Source organism: Stegodyphus dumicola, chromosome 9 (assembly GCF_044657685.1).
Source record: "Stegodyphus dumicola isolate Sdum_Otavi_A_Nest chromosome 9, ASM4465768v1".
Lineage (NCBI taxonomy): Eukaryota > Metazoa > Arthropoda > Arachnida > Araneae > Eresidae > Stegodyphus > Stegodyphus dumicola.
Genome location: NC_140776.1, coordinates 82,188,635 through 82,208,735, shown reverse-complemented (window position 1 = coordinate 82,208,735; position 20,101 = coordinate 82,188,635). Strand labels below are relative to the sequence as shown.

Genomic DNA, 20,101 nt, shown 5'->3' with positions numbered 1-20,101 from the left:
AACGGTGATGCAGTGTATTAAAGAGTGGATTCAGCCTTGTACAACTATTTTTTTCGGATGGCTGGAAATCTTACAAGGATTTAGGAAAAGAAGGTTTTGAACATTTATTTGTGAACCATAGAATGAATTTTGTGGATAGCGAGTCTGGCTGTCATATAAATACCATAGAGTGTACGTGGCAGCATGTTAAAGCTATGTTCTCCATTATGGTACATTACATCCATTATGGTAAGTGCATTTTATTTTATTGCTTTTATTTTGTAGAATGTTATGTTCATTGTTTTTTTACTATGAATTTCTGTTGGTATTGTTGTTTTTTGAATTATTTGTAATTTATTTTAGTTATTTTATTGATTTTTGTGTAATGCCTAGATTGTGCAATTCGTAGATGTTTTTTTAAGTTTAAACAGAATGCTGTGCACATGGAATTCTTTGAAACTTATTGTTATGTTAATTATTAAAGCGAGGTGTGCGTAGATTCCTTCGCTGCCTATATTGTGCAATTCATAGATTTAAGTTAAAACTTATTGCTGTGTACATGGATTCTTGTCAAATATTTTTGGTTAGAAACTTTACGTTTTTGCTATTTTTGGTTAGAAACTTTATGTTTTTGCTATCTAAATTTTTAGTATTTGTTTTGGATTTTTAGCTTAAATTGTGTGTTCAAAACATGGTTTTTGCATGTGCGAAAACCGCGTTTCTGGAGACATTTTACGCTTAAAGTTTAAAATGTAAACAAAAAATTTAGATAGAAATATGGCTCTGTGGAGTTTCTCGCCAAAAATATTTGGCGAGAAATTTGTTGACCTGAGGGCACATGTAAGAGTAGTTCCAAAACAACACATCATAAAAGAATACTTAAAATTTAAATGTATTTAACTTGAATTATTACTCTGGAGATTAGGTGCAAACAAACAATATATATCATGTAAGCAAAACTCATTTAATTCAAAAACAAATTAGAAATGGAATTACAGATACTTACAGGCGTAAAAATATTCAAGTACAAACAATCTTCATCAGTTGTATTGATGCCTTTTCCTTTCATTAAATACTTTGCATTCTGAGGACATGCTGGTTTATAATGAGGATCATTAATATCTGGAAATTTATCTTTTCTTTTAGGAGGCTAAAATTATAATCACATTATACATTATAAGAAACCACTAAAACTAATCCAAGTAAAAATCAAATAATTATATCGAAACGAAAAGTATACATGTTTTATTGTCAAAAGAAATGCTAAAAGATGTAATAAATATAATATAAATTTTAAGTTTTATGATTAAAAAAAACCTTCCTTTCCCTCATATCTGTAATGATGCTCAAAGCTCACTTCCGATGGATCTCTACATATAACATTTAATTTCTAATATTGCTCTTATAAATTATTGCAGCAGTAATGATTCCAGGAAATGCTGGTTTTATTTACTTTCTGAGAGGTATGATCACCTTTATTTTGTCATAAGTTTTTCTGTGATTTGATATACATCTTATTATTTAAAATATTTTGTTTACTAATTTTCTTTAATATAAATATTAGGTTAAAGTTGACTTTAGGGTACCCCTTGTATTATCGTGAAGTTGTTGTTTCATTTATGGTAACCTGAGTAGTTGAATGTTATGGAAACCCTATTATGACATAATCATTTGCATTATTCCGGGAAATTTTGAATCATGGGATGTTTTGTAAGGGCTTTTGTGGTGTGTGTGTGGTTAGGAAATACATTGCTTGTTTCATTGTTTAGACGGTAGAATGGCTGAATGTAGTAAGATTAATTTGAAGTTTTTGTACAACAATTTGGAACGAATGGGGGAAAAGTGCATTAATTGACTGGTGCGTAAATGAAGGTTTTACTTAGTAGCCATTTTGGGGACAGTCTGAAATTATTTTTCTGAATTTATGTGGCGAAGCTGATATACAGATTCTAGTTCAGATAATTTTAGGAAGTTTTTGGATACTGTTAAGGAATTTTTTGTGCCACAGAGGTAAGAGGATATTTACTTTGTGTAATGCTTAAATGCATAATCCTTTTTTATGTTATTTTATTGTTTGGTTTAAAATGTAGTTTATTGAGATTATGTATTTTTTGTTTGCCTCTACTGTAGAATTAGGTGCTCCTTTGACTTTTTAAGTGAAAAAAATATCGATATCTACTTAAACAAACTCAAGGGAGTGCGTAAAGCATAGTTTGTGCAATTCAGGGATTTTTTTTAGTGAAAATAGGTCGATGTGTACACAGATAAAATCAAGGCAGTGCACAATGCCATTTTTGTGCAATTCGGGGATTTTTTTTAAAAGTGAAAATAGGTTGATGTGTACATGGATACAGAGTTTGTGCAAATCTTTTAATTGTTATTCTGGCTTGCATAGCAGCAATTTTTGCACCAAAATTCGCCGCTATGCAGGCCAAAATAACAAGTCAAAGCATTGCACAAACTCGGTATCCATGTACTGCCAAATTTCGCCAAGGGGTATCCTAAAATATACTTTTACCAAATAATTATATGCGTGAAGTGTGTGTGAAGGATTTGGAGGATAATCGAAATATTAAAATTGGAGGGCCCAGAATGATTGTCGAATTGACAAAAGCCTTTTTATGCGTCGAAAGAATAATCAAGGTCATATCTTGCTACAAGGTCTTCGGTGGAATTTGACGGGAGACAAAAAAAAAAAAAACAAAACAAAACAAAAAAAACATTTCTAGTCAGAGTTCCAGACCGGAAGGCAACAACATTAATGCATGAAACCCAAAATAATATTGCTGAAAGCTCAATAATAATGTCAGATTCGTGGCTGGATATCAAACAGAAGAGCTCATTGCTGCCAGTTTTGAAGATTTTAAGGTGAATTATCGATACAATTTTCTTGACACATCTACGCAGACTCAAACTCAACACATTGTTCCGCAAACTGGAGGAACAAGCGACAACATGGGAGAAGCCGCCATCATTTGGATACCTATTTAGCTGAATTTATATGGTGGAAAAAACTGGAAACGGCTTTCGATGCTATTTTGAAAGCTATTTCCTGCCACTTTCCTTACCATTAACTTGTTTTCTTTTAACCAATTTTAAATAAGTTAGTTTCAATTTTTTTTAATTCATATTTAGTATATAGACATAAATATATTTATAATATGTATCAAAAGACGAATAGAGAATGTTTGTTAGATTCATATTTATAATATGTGTATATATATATATTCAGGATTTTTGGTTTTTAAGTTTGGTAAAAGTACGATTTTTGCGCCAAAAATTGCCGCTACACAAAGCCAAAATAACAAGGCAAACAATTGCCCAAACTTGGTATCCATGTACACATTGACTTATTTTCACTTGGAAAAAATCCCCGAATTGCACAAAAATGGCATTGCGCACTCCTTTGACTTTATCCATGTACACGTCGACCTATTTTCACTTTAAAAAAAAATTCCTGAATTGCATAAAAATGGCATTGTACACTCTTTTAACTTTATTCATGTACACATCGACCTATTTTCACTTTAAAAAAAATCCCAGAATTGCATAAACTTGCATTGCGCACTCCCTTTACTTTGTTCATGTACACATCGATATATTATCACAGGAGCACCAAATTCTACAATATAGGCAAACAAAAAATACATAATCTCAATAAAATACAGGTTGATCTTTACAATATGGTAACTGGTAGTTTGGCGACATTTTGGAGGCGATAAAGGTTACTACCTGTCACTTTGGTAATAATGTGAGCAGTACTCAGTTCCGATTACGCATTATTTTGTGTGAGGGAAATGAGAGATCATGGGATATGTCATGTGATATTAATGGACGAATTACGGTTCTTTAATTGGAAAAGGGGGGAAATCGGGAAAAAATCTGGAAATTTTGTATTTGGCTTTATTCTGTGTTGTGTGAAACAGTGTTCGTGAATTTTTGGATCCCATGACCGTAACTAAAGTGAATTCGAAATGGGTATTTATGTATGTATTAATTTAATGTATGTGCTCATTTATATTTTAATTAGTGTTTTTGAATTTAATTATATTTTAATTAAATGATAGTTATTTTGTGAATTTTATGTTTGTAGGAATTTGGTATACGTTTTAGTTGAAGTAAACGTGCATGGAAATAATTTAAATATCTGACACTAAGTATTTGTAATGGTTGCGGTATGAATTCGTTGGTGACGTGTATAATGTAATAGATGATTTAGAGGTAAAAGTTTTTGGATATTTTATTTATTTTATATGTGGAAATGTTCATTACTTTTTCGCGATCAGGTAATTTCATATATGTTCTTTTTACCGGGTTTAAAGATTGAGAAAATTGTCATGTATTTTCGTGAATTTTTTCTAATATATGAGAAAAAAGCAGTGTACATGGATATAGTGAAGAGTGTGCGCAATGCCATTTTTGTGCAATTCTAGGATGTTTTTTTAAGTAAAAATAAGTCGGCGTGTACATGGTTTAGTGATATTTTAATTAAATGATAGTTATTTTGTGAATTTTATGTTTGTAGGAATTTGGTACACGTTTAAGTTGAAGTAAACGTGCATGGAAATAATTTAAATATTTGATACTAAGTATTTGTAATGCTTGCGGTATGAATTCGTTGGTGACGTGTATAATGTAATATATGATTTAGAGGTAAAAGTTTTTGGATATTTTATTTATTTTATATGTGGAAATGTTCATTACTTTTTCGCGATCAGGTAATTTCATATATGTTCTTTTTACCGGGTTTAAAGATTGAGAAAATTGTCATGTATTTTCGTGAATTTTTTCTAATATATGAGAAAAAAGCAGTGTACATGGATATAGTGAAGAGTGTGCGCAATGCCATTTTTGTGCAATTCTAGGATGTTTTTTTAAGTAAAAATAAGTCGGCGTGTACATGGTTTAGTGATATTTTAATTAAATGATAGTTATTTTGTGAATTTTATGTTTGTAGGAATTTGGTACACGTTTAAGTTGAAGTAAACGTGCATGGAAATAATTTAAATATTTGATACTAAGTATTTGTAATGCTTGCGGTATGAATTCGTTGGTGACGTGTATAATGTAATAGATGATTTAGAGGTAAAAGTTTTTGGATATTTTATTTATTTTATATGTGGAAATGTTCATATTTGGAAAGGGTAAATACTTTTTCGCGATCAGGTAATTTCATATATGTTCTTTTTACCGGGTTTAAAGATTGAGAAAATTGTCATGTATTTTCATGAAATTTTTCTAATTTATGAGAAAAAAGCAGTGTACATGGATATAGTGAAGAGTGTGCGCAAGGCCATTTTTGTGCAATTCTGGGATGTTTTTTTAAGTAAAAATAAGTCGGCGTGTACATGGTTTATGTGTATGTGTTATTTTGAAAAACGCGTAAGGAGTATGGTATTGTGCACTTTTTCCCAATTTTGCAGTGAATATTTGTCATGATTAAGCAGTTTTGTTAGATAAAATTTCTAGCATAAGTGTAATTCGGCTAGTGGATTGTTGGAAGAAGTGTTCAGTAGATAAAAAGAAAAGAAACATGTCTTTACTTCGTGAAGACAAAATGGCGGCGGGGAAAAAAAATAGAGGGTTGCTGTAGGAGAGTTGGTCGCCAAAAAAATGCCAACTTACCATAATGTAAAGATCAACCTAATCTTACACTCCATTCGGCCATTCTACCGTCTAATGAATCAAACCAACACACATCACAAAAATGCTTACAAAACATCCCATGATTCAAAATTTCCCAGAATCATGCACCCGATTACATCACAATAGAGTTTCCATAACATTCAACTACTCAGGCTACCATAAATCAAACAACTTTGCGATAAATCAAACAACAACTTTGCCATAATACAAGGGGTACCTTAAAGTCTACTCTACCCTTAAGTTTTTGTTCGTTTATAATAACTGCTTTTATTGAGACTCATACTTTATGTTTGTTGCACATTTATTTCATAACCGATATTGATTAACTGGAATGAGATTAATTTTTCTTATATTTTATATAAAAACACATTTTTCTATTCTGTTTGGAAATATTTACACACAGTAACATATAAGGTAGCTACATGGTAATTCCAAAACTAAAACTAATAACAATAAACTTTTGTGTCACTGACCATTTGAAGATAGGTTAAATTTTGGAAAACCAAGTTTCATTTTTTTTCTCTCTCTCTTTTATTGATCTGTGTTATTTGTATTAGGATGAATTATCTATAGTCAATATAAAACTCAACATTTTACAACTCAGTTACAGTATTAGAGAGTAAAAAATACCCTTCTTAAAATTCTGAGCAAGTTCTGGTTTTTAATTCCAATTTGGATTTTGGACAAATTTTAATAAAATGGCAGTCAATTCATTTTCCCAGGAAGCAGTTCTAGCATTGATTTGGATCACAGAGTAATAGTCTCTAGTACCCACTAGCTTCAAGGCTAAATGAAAGTTAACTGAATTTTCTGGAATGGCAAAATGTTAAATTTAGGAGTTTAATAGTTGTGAATTTTTCATCTAGTCTTCTAGTAAAATTCCTTTTAATTTAATCATTCAACTTCCTTCACGCTCTTCAGAATTTTAAGTGAAAATACTGGCTTTAATCTAGAAACTTAACTCCTTTTATTAAAATAAAAAATTTAGTAACACTGCATTTTATTTAAGACATGATCTTAACATTCTTGTATGAAACAAATACACAAAATAACTTCCAGTTAGAGAAAAGAGATTTGATTAATATTTCGATTTTCAACTGATGTAAATTTAAGGATACAAATAAATACACCATGGAAAAATTAAACTGTGATACATGCTTGAAATATAGCAAACGAAATTAAAATTCAGGACATTACATATGAGGTAAAAAAACCAGCATTCGCTTCATAATTACCTTGAATCGATTTTCATGTACAGGAGGTTCTGCATAAGGGATACCGAGGAAAACTCTAACGGAATTTCGACGGACATAAGCATTAGGATTCCCAGGACGAAATCTTAACTGAAGACCTGGAGTGTCACACAGACTAACTTCTCTACCACGGATATTACCATGTCGTGTTTCTCTCGTTATCTCAATAATTTCGGGCCTTCCTGAACACCTTTCATCATCAACAGCATGCTCAAATTCTGTATTACTGTACGTATGTTTACGAAATCTACTGTCATCTTGATAATATTTATAATTACTAAAGCGATCTTTTCCCAGCTGGGCTCGAACAAATGAGAAATTATCTAAAACGAAAATAAAAGCATAAAAATGCAACACATAATTTTTTTTCATATCTGTACATCGTTCTGGATCACCGACCGTAAACAAAACAAATACTTCACACCCAAATGAGACAGACAGACAAAGTAAAGAGATGTCTTATTTTGCGACCGTTAAGTCTTTCTGCCCGTAGAGCGAAAAATCAAGCTTGGAGGGAAGAATCTTCCAAGTCGAAATCGATTAGTAGCCAACTCCTACTTTAACCGTCTCTTTTCGGGGATATTTAAGGTGTCCATTTCAACAGGTTGCTCAGGTTGTTGTTGAATTGCTGTAGTGTATTGCGTTGAATAGTAGTATTTAAATTGTGTCCGTATAGTTGTTTACGAACACAATTTAAATACTACTATTCAACGCAATACACTACAGCAATACCCCTTATATCCGTATAGTTGTTTTGTATTGTGTTGTATTTAGCACTACTGATTGAGGTTGGTTAATTGTATTTGAATTTGTCATTGGAACTATTGCTGTAGTGTATCTTCTCATATTGTTGTCATTGATTTACATTGTCATGGGTCCTCCTTGAAAGTTACGATCGCTCGTCACGTTTTGCGAACTTGTGCGATTGGATTGTCTTGCTCCTTTTGGTACTTCTCTTCTTCCCCTTATATCCGTTTTCTCATGAGTTTTTCTCCACGTCCGGATTTCTTTATGTCAAGTGCCCTTGGGCTTTAATTCTGGAACCGGCAACATTGCTCTTCGCAATAGCTCGATCAATTATAGAGTCTAAGTCTAAGATCGTCATTTCATAGTGTAACATCGACACCCCCTTCTTCTCCCGGACTCAAGTCACCGTCCCACGGCATCCGAAAGCGGCCGATGCTATTCGCACCACCGGTGCGATTAGCCACTTAAGCTATTCGCACCAACATTAACCACGCATGCGCATTGAGTTGTCAAAGGGCGGGTTTCTACCTTGGCGTAGTTTATCATTTTTTAAACGTTGGCGACTTTCAAAAGTTTAGAAAGGAAAATGGGTTCCTTTTCTTATAAAAAGAAGGAACACATTTCCTTTTATTAAAGTATATATATAAAAAAGGACAGATTTTTATGTTCGAAATGTTTATCCTTTTCCTGAACGGTTTGAATAGTTTAAATGACTGATTTGAAGGGAGGGGGGAAAAATCGTGTTGACATTTTTTGTACTTCTTAAAATACATTTAGCTTTAAAGATGTGTTTTGCTCAATCAAGCTTTTAATTCAATCCTCTTTGAAAAATTTCGTCTGATAAAAGATACTAAAAATAAGACAGCGGATTTCTGTGCAGAATATTTAGACATGAAATAAATTAAAAGCGATTATATGAACTATTAAATGAATTATTCTGTAGGCCTGCTTATTTTTTAAGGAAATACTTGGCATTTTCAGGACACAAAAAGTGCTTCAAAGAACTTTGAAACATTAGTACAAACACATTAATCAATTAAATTTAAATACATAATGGGATGTAATTTAAAAGACAGAAATAATTTAATGTAAGAGATTTAGATTTAAAAATTTGCACACTCAAATGATTTATCAGATTTTGTAAGGTTTTATTTCATAAATAACTTTGATTTTGAAATATGGCATTTGAACCTATAAACCTGTGTGGATACTGAAAAAGTGATGAATATATAAGAATATTATCATTTTCAGTAATTTTTCTTATTGAACAATAAATTCTGGCAGTCCTATGCTATAAGAATAGGGACTAAGTTTGCATATAAATTCCTCTGTTAAATAAACGAATTTAAGTAACTTCTGTAGCCTTTTTGTCAATACACTAAAGATTTTTTAACTAATTACTCGTCCTCGCTTGCAATTAGAACCATCATTAAATCCCTATTTTATCTAAACAGTTCCTGAACGTTATCATGCATATAGATTGATTTTGTCTTTGTAATTGATAATTATTACTTGAAAATTATTCTCTTGCTGGTGAACTATTAACAACCCTTTCTATTGCTGAGTAAGGGTTAACAACCTTCGCTCTCACTACCGCCCAAGACCAGTAAAATACTTTCTCACCAAGATCAGTAAAATACTTTGCTACCGTCTGCCTTACAGAAATCAGCGTAAAATGCTGGTACCTGGGCTGCTTGTGCACATGTGCGAACGTAGGTAGTGTAAATAGCCTGTTAGCTATTCGCACCGTTGGTGCGATTAGCCACTGCATCCTATCACATACGTTATTTGTTGCTGGAACACCACGTCGAAAGAAGCATTTCTCGGAACTGCGGTTCCACGAAAACAGTTTACCATCTTCACTTGGTAAACAGATTTGAAAGCCAAACAGGAATCAATCATCGCTTAAATTGGCAAAAGAGAAGTTTGCTTTCAAATTCCGTGTATATATAAAATATATTTTGTAATTATTTTAATACTGTTGGCTCAATACCTTGGCAAAATGACGTGTTTATTACATTAATTGTTACTTTTAAATTGTATATTTTTTTACTCCGATTCTTGTAATGATCTGTTGTATATATATTTTTTAAATACTTTTACATAGTACATTCAGTGACTTGTCATTATTTCTTATTTTATTATCATAAGCAATATTTTTGTATCGATATATTTATTTAATAACTTTTATGTACACAATATAATGTTATTTACTGATATATGTTTTGTGATGAGTGAAAAATATTATTTTATCCCCAAAATGTTAAATATTTCGTAAATGTTACTTGCTCAGTTTTTTTTTTTTTTTTTTTTTTAAATTCTTAAGTAAATTACAAATGCAAAGGTTGTGCGTAAATGGATTAATTTGAATGACTAGCCTTATGCAAAAAATGCACGTCAATTACTTTTCAACTGTGTATTATATATCCATGATATTGCGCAAAGAACTGACGACTACAGTTGCTGTTATATGAATTACATGATAGTTATATGAATACACGATAGTTATATGAATACACAATAGTTATATGAATACATGATAGTTATATGAATTAGAAGTAACTGCAAAATAAATTTTCTGGCAATGTTCATTTTTGTATTCATACACACATCTAATAAGTCATCTATTTACACATACATACAGAGAGAGATGCGATGTTTTAGAAGTTGATGTATGTTTATTAGTGGCAATGTTCATTTTTGTATTCATACACACATCTAATAAGTCATCTATTTACATATACATAAAGAGAGAGAGAGAGAGATGCGATGTTTTAGAAGTTATTGATGTATGTTATTAGTGGAATTGTTCATTTTTGTATTCACACACATCTAAAAAGACATATATTTACATACACATAGAAAGAGATGCGATATTTTAGAAGTTGTTGATGTATGTTTATTAGAGTAAAAGTATAGTTTAGATTGGCGATTTTTGGAGGTACATGGATACCGATTTTGTGCAATTCTTTGACTTGTTATTTTGGCTTGCGAAGCGGCGATTTTTGTGTCAAACATCGCCGCTACACAAAGCCAAAATAACAAGACAAACAATTGCACAAACTCGGTATCCATGTACACATCGACTTATTTTCACTTGGAAAAAAATCCCCAAATTCCACAAAAATGGAATTGCGCACTCCTTTGACTTTATTCATGTACACTTCGACCTAGTTTCACATAAAAAAACAAAAAACCGAATTGCACAAAAGTGGCATTGTGCACTCTTTTAACTTTATACATGTACACATCGACCTATTTTCACTTTAAAAAAAAATCCCAGAATTGCAGAAACTTGCATCGCGCACTCCCTTTACTTTGCCCATGTATACATCGATATATTTTCACTTAAAAAGTCAAAGGAGCACCAAATTCTAAAATATAGGCAAACAAAAAATACATAATCTCAATAAAATAAATTGTAAACCAAACAATAACATAAAAAAGGAAAAACATGTTATACATTTAAGCACTACCAAAAGCAAATATTTACTTACCATGATTTTCGAATTCGCTTTGTACACCCAGAGCCATGTAAAAGTGAAAATATCAATCATACTCAAATGACGTTTTTTCAAACCAGGTACTCTTTCTGATAGAACGCTTCACATAGTGATCATCTAAACCCGTGTTTCCCAATGTGGGGCCCAGACTGTTAAGGGGGGGGGCAATTCCAAAATGGACTCGTCCAGAGTTTAAGGGGACAAAGGACACTCTAAATATGTTTCATGAAGTCAAAATTTTTCGAAATTTCATTTTCATCCCCCAAACTAAAGAAAAATGTAAGTGATGTATACGTAAAAAAATTTTTAAATTGCGGTGCATTTTAAATATTTTATAAAGAATTCTCGCTGTAGACAAGGACATTTAAATGCTTTTAAAGGCATTTAAATAACTGACACATTAAGGCTCGTCCACACGAGGACGCTCCCGACGTAGTTGACGTAACTTTTTTGACGGCAGCATAAATTCGCGTGACGCAGAAGACGTAAAACTGAGTACGCTCCTGTTCAGCTTTTTTGCCCGCGACGCGCGCGTATAGCCAATAGCCGACCGAGTTCTTATCACGTGTCATAATCAGAAAACCTTCTTGCTTACCCGTTTCAATATGGCGTCAGAACCACACAGAGATGAGTTTTTGCTTAAAAATATCATAACTGTATACAGCAATAAAATAATCAGCAGTGTTCACGCCATCTTCAGATTTCTCAAACCGTACATATTGGTATACATTTAAAATTCTCGTTCAAGGGGAAAACTGTATATTTATAAAGCAATAATCTGACCAGTATATCCATATTCTTCACCTATTTATAACACCATAAGTAATATGAACCTAAATAAATTACAGTTTCTACGAAATCAAAGTTTCTGCCTTACAAAATTATCCTTAATTATTATAAATATTTGCTATATCATATGTAATAAAAAGCTCTATAAATATCCCAATATTAAATACACCAAACACTAACTTCAGCAATATAACAACTTCTAAAATAAAGCAGTTGACTGTGAAAGAGTATTCAATAAAATACAATTACGAAATTTTGGAGGAAAGTTACAACTTGTGTCATACAGCAATCATTTATTGAAGTTTAATTAAATTACCTTTGCAGCGACTTCTACTTGTTACATTATTTTTCACAAACACTGCTATCACAGATAGCTGAGTGGTCAGCGCGCTGCATTGCTGGCGGAGGAATGGAAAAGTGGCGAGTTCGAACCTCACCCGTAGGCGGTATATAATTCATTCTCATTTTTGAAACGTGTTTCTTATATTTAATCATGAATCATTATATTCTTATTTTACCTATTATTATTGTTTTCATTTCTTATTTCATTTATTATTATTATTGTTTTAAATTTAGTTTAAAATATGCAGTGTAAATAGAAATCCTTATGTAATAATATATCTGCATCTCTTTATCATATATCATCTATAAATTCCCTCTTTATTTTTACTTTATTGCATATTTTATCATGCACATAATTTCTCATAAACTGTCCAAAGTTTGAACCTCATTCTAAATTCAAAAATAAATAAAAATAAAAACAAAAGGCCAAGGAAGGGGCAGTTAAAAAAATACAGTGGCTCAAAAAAGTGATGGGACACTTGTGCTTTACAAAAGGAAACTGCAATAAAATAAATTTAAAAAACATGTAAAATTTTTTGTGGGTGTGTTTCATACTTAAATTTAGTAACAATTATTACATAACATACATTTTCTCAAAATATTAAAATATTAATTTAATAAAAATACGATTGTTTAGAACGGAGCAGAAAATGGCTCACTTAAGTGATTGGACACTACGTACTATGCAACAAAAATCGTCTGAAGTAAGCAATAAAAATATCTTTTGGGGTATTTATTTTTACTCAAAAGCAATTGCCAATAATTTATAAAATCGTCTGCAGTATTTCTCTCCAGTTTATTTTGGAATTTTTGTGTTTTTTAGCTCTGTGCAGCCATGAATGCTAAACGGAAAGAAACTTTGCTTGGAATTCGAAAATTAGTTATTAATTTGCATATTGAACGTGGAAAATCTATTAGAGAAACTACTGAAACAGTTAACTTTAGTCATTCAACAGTTTTCAATATCATTAAACGATATAAAAAGAATCATATGATTCAGGATAAAAGAAGACCTGGCCGACCATCAAAGCTATCCAATGGAATAAAGCGAATTATCGTTCGAAATATTAAAAAAAATCCAAGAATGAGTGCTCCTAAAGTTGCTGCTGATTTACAAGCATTATATGGAGTAATTGTTGATCCTGAAACTCTTAGAAGAGTAATTCGATCTGCTGGATATCACGGTAGAGCAGCTAGGAAAAAATTCTTCGTAAGTGAATAGAATAGAAAACTCAGACTGGCTTTCGCAAAATCCAGCATAAATAAGAATTCTGATTACTGGAATGAAGTTATATTTGCTGATGAGAGTAAATTTAATACATTTGGTTCTGACGGTAGAATCTTGGTGTGGAGAAAACCCAGGGAAGAATTTCGCAAACAGAACTTGGTGCCAACAGTAAAACATGGTGGAAGGAGGAGTTATGGTATGGGGGTGTATGTCGTCCGCTGGAGTTGGTAATCTTGTTTTTATTGACAGTATAATGGATAAGTACAAGTATATTGATATTTAAATCAAAATTTGAAATCTTCAGCACGAAAATTGAACCTTCATAACGATTTTAAATTCTATCAGGACAATGACCCCAAGCACAGTGCTTTGAACGTTAGACTCTGGCTGCTGTATAACTGTCCTGAAATAATAAAAACACCCCCACAATCTCCACAATTAAATCCCATAGAGAATATTTGGCAAGAATTGGAATCAAGAATTCGCAAACACACCATTCCTTCAAAACAACAATTAAAATCGGTGCTTCAAGAAGAATGGGGTAAAGTCACTCCAGAAATCACAAAAAAATTAGTCGAATCCATCTTAAGAAGATTAAATCATGTTTTAAAAGTAAAAGGAAATCCAACAAAATATTAAAACCTTTTAAAAAGTAAAATTTTTGGATAAATATTTGATGGAAAAGTAAGTGTCCCATCACTTAAGTGAGCTATTTTCTGCTCCGTTCTAAACAATTATGTTTTTATTAAATTAATATTTTAATATTTTGAGAAAATGTATGTTATGTAATAATTGTTACTAAATTTAAGTATGAAACACACCCATAAAAAATTTTACATTATTGTTTTTTAAATTTATTTTATTGCAGTTTCCTTTTGTAAAGCACAAGTGTCCCATCACCTTTTTTGAGACACTGTATGAAGTTGGTTTTATTATATGGTGGATGGTGTATATAAAGAAAATTAAGTAATTTAATTCTCTTTATATACTGTATTCCAAACCAATTTTATAAATCCTAATTTTCATACAATATAGAATCTGCAAGTCTGTCAAACTGGTCGATACTCATCCTGAAGTAATTAAAAAACAAGTAATATACCCCCTCCTCCAAAAAAAATTAAGTCGATTCCTACTTAGGTCCACAAAGAAAAATTTAAAAAATACAAAAATAAATAAATAAAAATACAAACAGAATTTTTTAAAATTAAAAATTTTAAAATGTGAAAAAGCTGTATTAACATCAAGTGTCACAACAAGTTTAAAAAATTGTATTTGAACTTGAGTGGATGAATAAAAAGCATTTCATGTACTGAAAATTTCAATAAGATATAGAGAGAGTGTGAGCTAATAGTAGGAATTTAATAATTCCGGATATTCCTTTTGCAAACAAGGCAGTAAAAAAAAAAATTCTCTTTGAATAGGTCGCTCTAAATAAATCTTTCGGATCCATTCTTGCCATTTTTTGCGGTTTTGCCTCTGCTTAATAATTGCACTTAATAGTAAAGTTTCAGCTATAAAAAAAAAATCATCTGTTTCGGACAACTTGCTGCAAACATACAGAAGAACAGCGAAGTAATAAGATACAGCTCTGTTGACGCTATATTACAGCGTCACGTGATTTTTGCGCAAAATAATTCTATTGGTTAAATGCACTCTTCACGAGCATATTCGTTTGGACGCTTTTACGCTGGTAACGTAAAAGCGCGTTCGTCAGCTACGTTTCGAGCGTACTCGTGTGGACGGGCCTTTATGCTTTCCAGACGTTTCTTGCACATTTCAGCTAACGAATTTATTTTATCTTTTACTGTAGGAATGGCAACCGGTATATTTTTCTTTTCTTGAATGCCAACAGCAGCTGATTTCAACTTTGTTTATATTGATCTTATATTTCTTTCTTTCAACTCTTAGTTCACTAAGGTGCGTTAATGAGGGCTGCAAGCAAGAAAAAACATTCGTTGGTATTCGGAGGCATATTTAAAATTTGGTTTCATACCCGGTCCATAAACGGTCACCTTTTGTCCTTTTATGCCAATAATGCCTCACCAACAAATCAATGAAACTAGGTCGTCTTGAGGCACATTTGAAGGCGAAACATAATGTTGATATCAATTCAGATTCGAATTATTTTCACACTTTAAGGAAAAATTTGGAAGCACTTCCGCAAAGGATCCGTTAAATGTAAACATCGCCAAAAATGGCGATAAACGTTCAAAGCTGGTAACCCAGCGAATTGGCCACCTGGTTCGCTTTTAGAAAAAGAATATTTGCTGTGTGTTCGGGGCTTCATTTTGCCGCTTGCCAGCGGTGCATCAGTACCGGGTTAGGTGGTGAAAATCGCCGGAGGTTGGGGAGTGAATATAATAAGGCTTTTTAAAAGACTTTAAACACGCAGAACCACAGGGCTCCTAAAATATTATGATTAACCTGGGTTAAGTTTGAATTAAGTTTTTATTTTTATTACTGTTATTTTTACCTAAAATAATAAGAATTAAATCAGTTTTCTTGCTTAAAAATTTGATATATTTTTAATGCATTTTTGAAAATTACTTTTCAGAGGATGCTAAGTGTTTATATACAATAGATGATTAGAATGAAAAAAAAAATAAAATGTTGGTTCTCTGAGATGACAAAATACTTTTATGTATTCCCAGGGTCATCAAAGTTAGTAAACCACTGCTTTTAGTAATTAATCAAAGTTTGAATGAATCTTGAAAGATGACAAGATGTATAATGTTTATTCTAGTTTTATTTACAATGCTACTTTAAAGGATTTGAATATTATTGAAGATACTTGGCATTGTCAAATTTATTATGACTTAAATTATCTATCCTCCTATGTAAATGTTAGAGAATTATGGGTGACTGATGGAACAGGATTGAATATTTTTCATAAAACAATGAACTATACGTGTTTTCTTTTCATTCGTGCCTTATGATTTGATGATGTCGGAACACGGGATGGCAGAAGAAAGAGTGATAAATTAGCTCCAATAAGAGATTTGTTTGAAAATTTTGTCAAGAATTGTCAGAAATTATATCATGTAGGGAATACATGACTTTGGACGAAGAGCTAGAACCTTTTCAAGGATGATGCTCCTTTCTTAAGTATATGCCTAAGAAACCTGTAAGATATGGTATATTTACTGTGGTTGATTTTAGAACCTTCTATACTTTCAACATGGAAATTTACTCACGTCAGTAGCCAGATGGGCCATACAAGAAAGTCAACAGTTCTTGTGAAAAAGCAAAGCGCATCCTAACTCCATTATACAATTCAGGAAGAAACGTTACCACAGTTGGTATACCAGTTTATAAATTGGCCAATTTCTTACAGGAAAATAAAATTTCTATTGTTGGAACAATATGCAGGGATGAGCAGATTATGCCACCTGAATTTGTGTCGAATAAGAATAGAGAACAGCATTCAACCCTCTTCGGGTTTCAAAAGGATATAATGCTACTTTCTTATACGGCTAAAAAGAACAAATGTGTCAACCTTTGTCAACTATGCACAATGATGACCATATTGATGAAAGCACGGGAGATTTGAAAAAATCTGAAATAATTATGTTTTATAACATGACAAAAGGTTTGGTTTATTGAGATTATAAAGTACACTAGGGCTATTGGCCTAAAGGGAGGGATGCCTTCGTGGAGGACTTTCTAAGGGAAACTGGCTTGTGTACACGTTACACATGGGGAAAAGCACGAAAACGTCCATGCAGCCAGCCTGTTTGCGGGATTTGAACCTCAGACCGAACTACCAGTGTTCAGCGATTTTACCGTTCAGCTGCTGGTGGACCCCATGAAAAAAGGAGCAGTTGATATAGTCGACGAAATGGGTGGCACTTACCCTGTGGCCAGAGTATCAAACCAATGGCCTATGGGCATTTTTTTTTTTTTTTTTTTTTTTTTTTTTTTGTTATTAAATATTGCCAGCATAAATTCAAAGATCTTGCTTTTATCTACTAAAACTCCACAAGAGAAGTTCAGGAATAGGAGGCACTTCTGATTTGGCCTTTGCAGTTTTAGATCCTCATTTAAAATCACGACAGAAACAGAAGGAATATAACGAACATTCGCAAACAAAGAAAAAAAAAATTATGTTACCGGAGATGTTACATGTGCTCGAGGGAAAAAGACAGAAAATCAAAAACTATATATATGAAGTGTAAAAAAAATAGTATACTATGTCAAGAACACTGTGAAATAGAAGTGTCATTCAAGCTACAAAATATCTATAATTCTTCTTGAGCCTAATTGATTTGAAAATTAATTATATAACTCATTGTCCATGTAATAATTCTGCATAATTTGGATTATAATTGCATTCAAAAATAAAAAAAGACAAATTTCTCATAGAAATCAATGATTCCTAGTCATATGAAGAAAACGTAAGTACTTTTGATTTATTTGTCATTAATTTTAAAAGCAACCTTATTTTTAAGCAATTTTATATAATAAATGTTATAATTAATATAGAATGCATTATTTTACATTATTACATTTGTACGTCATTTAATTGCGACGCGCGTTCTCATGCTACATAATACAGCGCGCGTCCTCCCGGGTTAACTTATACACCGCTAAATGTCATGATAAACCTATTTATTTTACTTCTATATGCTATATATCTTATAACTTGACTGTACACCACTCAAATCATCGCTTCTATTTGTTAAATATCTTGCAACGTAACTAACTATACACCGCTAAAATCATGGCCGATTAGCCGTTAGTGAGCTTGGCGAATAAATACGCACCGGCGCCAACGGATCCTTTGCGGAAGAAAACCCAAAAATCTTGAAAATAGAGTAATATTAAAGTGTCTATTTACTGCTCATAATGCAACTGTTAATCGTGCTCTGGAGGCTATTTATCAAGTTTCATTACTCATCGCTTAATCTGGTAAAAGCCATACTATAGGGGAGAATTTCATCAAGCCATCAATATCAGCATTTAAAACTGTTCTAGAAAAAGATGACAAAGACATCAAAGCTATGCCACTAAATAACAATACTGTTTGCAGAAGAAAGATTAAATGAGTGAGGATATTGAAATACAACTTGTTGAAAAGCAGAAAACAAGAAAATGTTCGGTGCAAATGGATGAACCAACTGTGAGAGACAGTGAGGCCGTACTTGTAACTTATGTAAGATATACTCATAAAGGGGATTTTGCCAAAGAAATGTTCTGTACATCATTAGAAAGCACCACTACCTCCAAAGATATTTATAGTAAGCTAAAAAATTACTTAGATATAAAAAATATACCAATAAAAAATATAATACATCTTTTACTGCAGATGGTGCTCTTAATATGATGGTTAAAAAATAAAATGAAGCACGGAATAAGAAAAAGGGTTGCTTAAAATTGATAAAAGATGAGAATCCAGAAATGCTTCTTGTACACTGTGTTATTCACAGAGAAAAACCTGGTAGCTAAAAACAATTCGTCTGTTCTAAATGAAGTACTAAATTTAGTTATAAAGTGTATCAATGCTATTAAAGCTAGGGCCAAATATGAACCTCTTTTCAAGTTATTTTATGAAAAACAAAATGAAGACTATAAACACTTGCACTGAAGTAAGAAGGCTGTTGAAAGGGAACTGCTTGGAAAGATTTTTGGAACTATTTGATACTCTTAGTTATTTTTTAAGCAACAAACCTGAAATGAAAAATCCTTTAACGGATGATGACAAGGCAACTGTGAGCTATTTAGCCGATATCTTTAAAAAATTAAATATATTAAATAAACAACTTCAAGGAGAAAAGAAAACTTATGATGCAAAAGGAAGATATTTGATTTCATTATCTTTGTTGAATTATGTCAGGCATATACTATTTACCACAAAAATTTTGAAAAGTTTCATTGGCTCCAAAAATATGACGTGACTACCGCTATACTTGTTATTGTCGATCATCTGAAAATTTTATTGGCTGATTTAAAAAATTTTGCAACTTAAAACAAATTGATTTTCCTGCTTGGATGATGCAGCCAATGCTAGTGGATTTGGCTGACATTTTAAATATGCAGTAAAAAGAAGAACTTGTAGAAATGCAAAATGATGAGTCAGTTAAAACGTTATTTAATATAAAAGGAACGATGACATAGCTTTGTGAGGAAACCAGAATCAGATATCAAAATGAAACAAAATTTGCAAGAGAACTATTGTTACCATTTCCATCTTCATATTTTGCTGAATGCAGATTTAGTGGCATAAATAATTTGCTGCTTTAAAAAAAAAAAAAAAAAAAAAAAAAAAAAAATCTGGTTTGAGACTCACATTATCTAAATTGGAACCTGACATAAAATTTCTTTGCAGCAAGTATCAAGGTGCAAGCAATGCACTAAATTTAAATAATAAAAATTACTAATACTTAAAATAAAAAAACTTTCACTTCTTGAATTTCAGTTCTCCATGTTTTGAAAGTTCACTTTGTTTGCCACAAAATTTCGTAGTCATTTCTTCCTAAAAGCTATCATTCAAGTTTCTTTCGTGAATATTTCAATTTTTAAATAATAAAAATTATGTATATACTAGGGGGTGCGTAAAAATTTTACAGAGGATTGGGTGGGGCATAGCACAAAAAAGATTGGGAAACACTAATCTA

At 31.8% G+C, this 20,101-nt stretch overlaps 1 protein-coding gene across 2 annotated transcripts in view; it reads right to left on the bottom strand.

Annotated features, from left to right (window-relative positions):
* LOC118200607 (neuroligin-4, Y-linked-like) overlaps positions 1 to 7,312 on the bottom strand; it is a 76,722-nt gene extending 69,410 nt beyond the window's left edge. For both annotated transcript variants that reach the window (XM_035372572.2, XM_035372570.2), the window contains exons 1-2: positions 6,861 to 7,312; positions 986 to 1,129 (exon numbers count right to left, since the gene is read on the bottom strand). In XM_035372572.2, the coding sequence (XP_035228463.1) occupies positions 986 to 1,129; positions 6,861 to 7,250 (534 nt within the window). In that variant the 5' untranslated portion in view covers positions 7,251 to 7,312. The remainder of the gene's footprint in view (positions 1 to 985; positions 1,130 to 6,860) is intronic.
* Between the last annotated feature and the right edge of the window lie 12,789 nt (positions 7,313 to 20,101).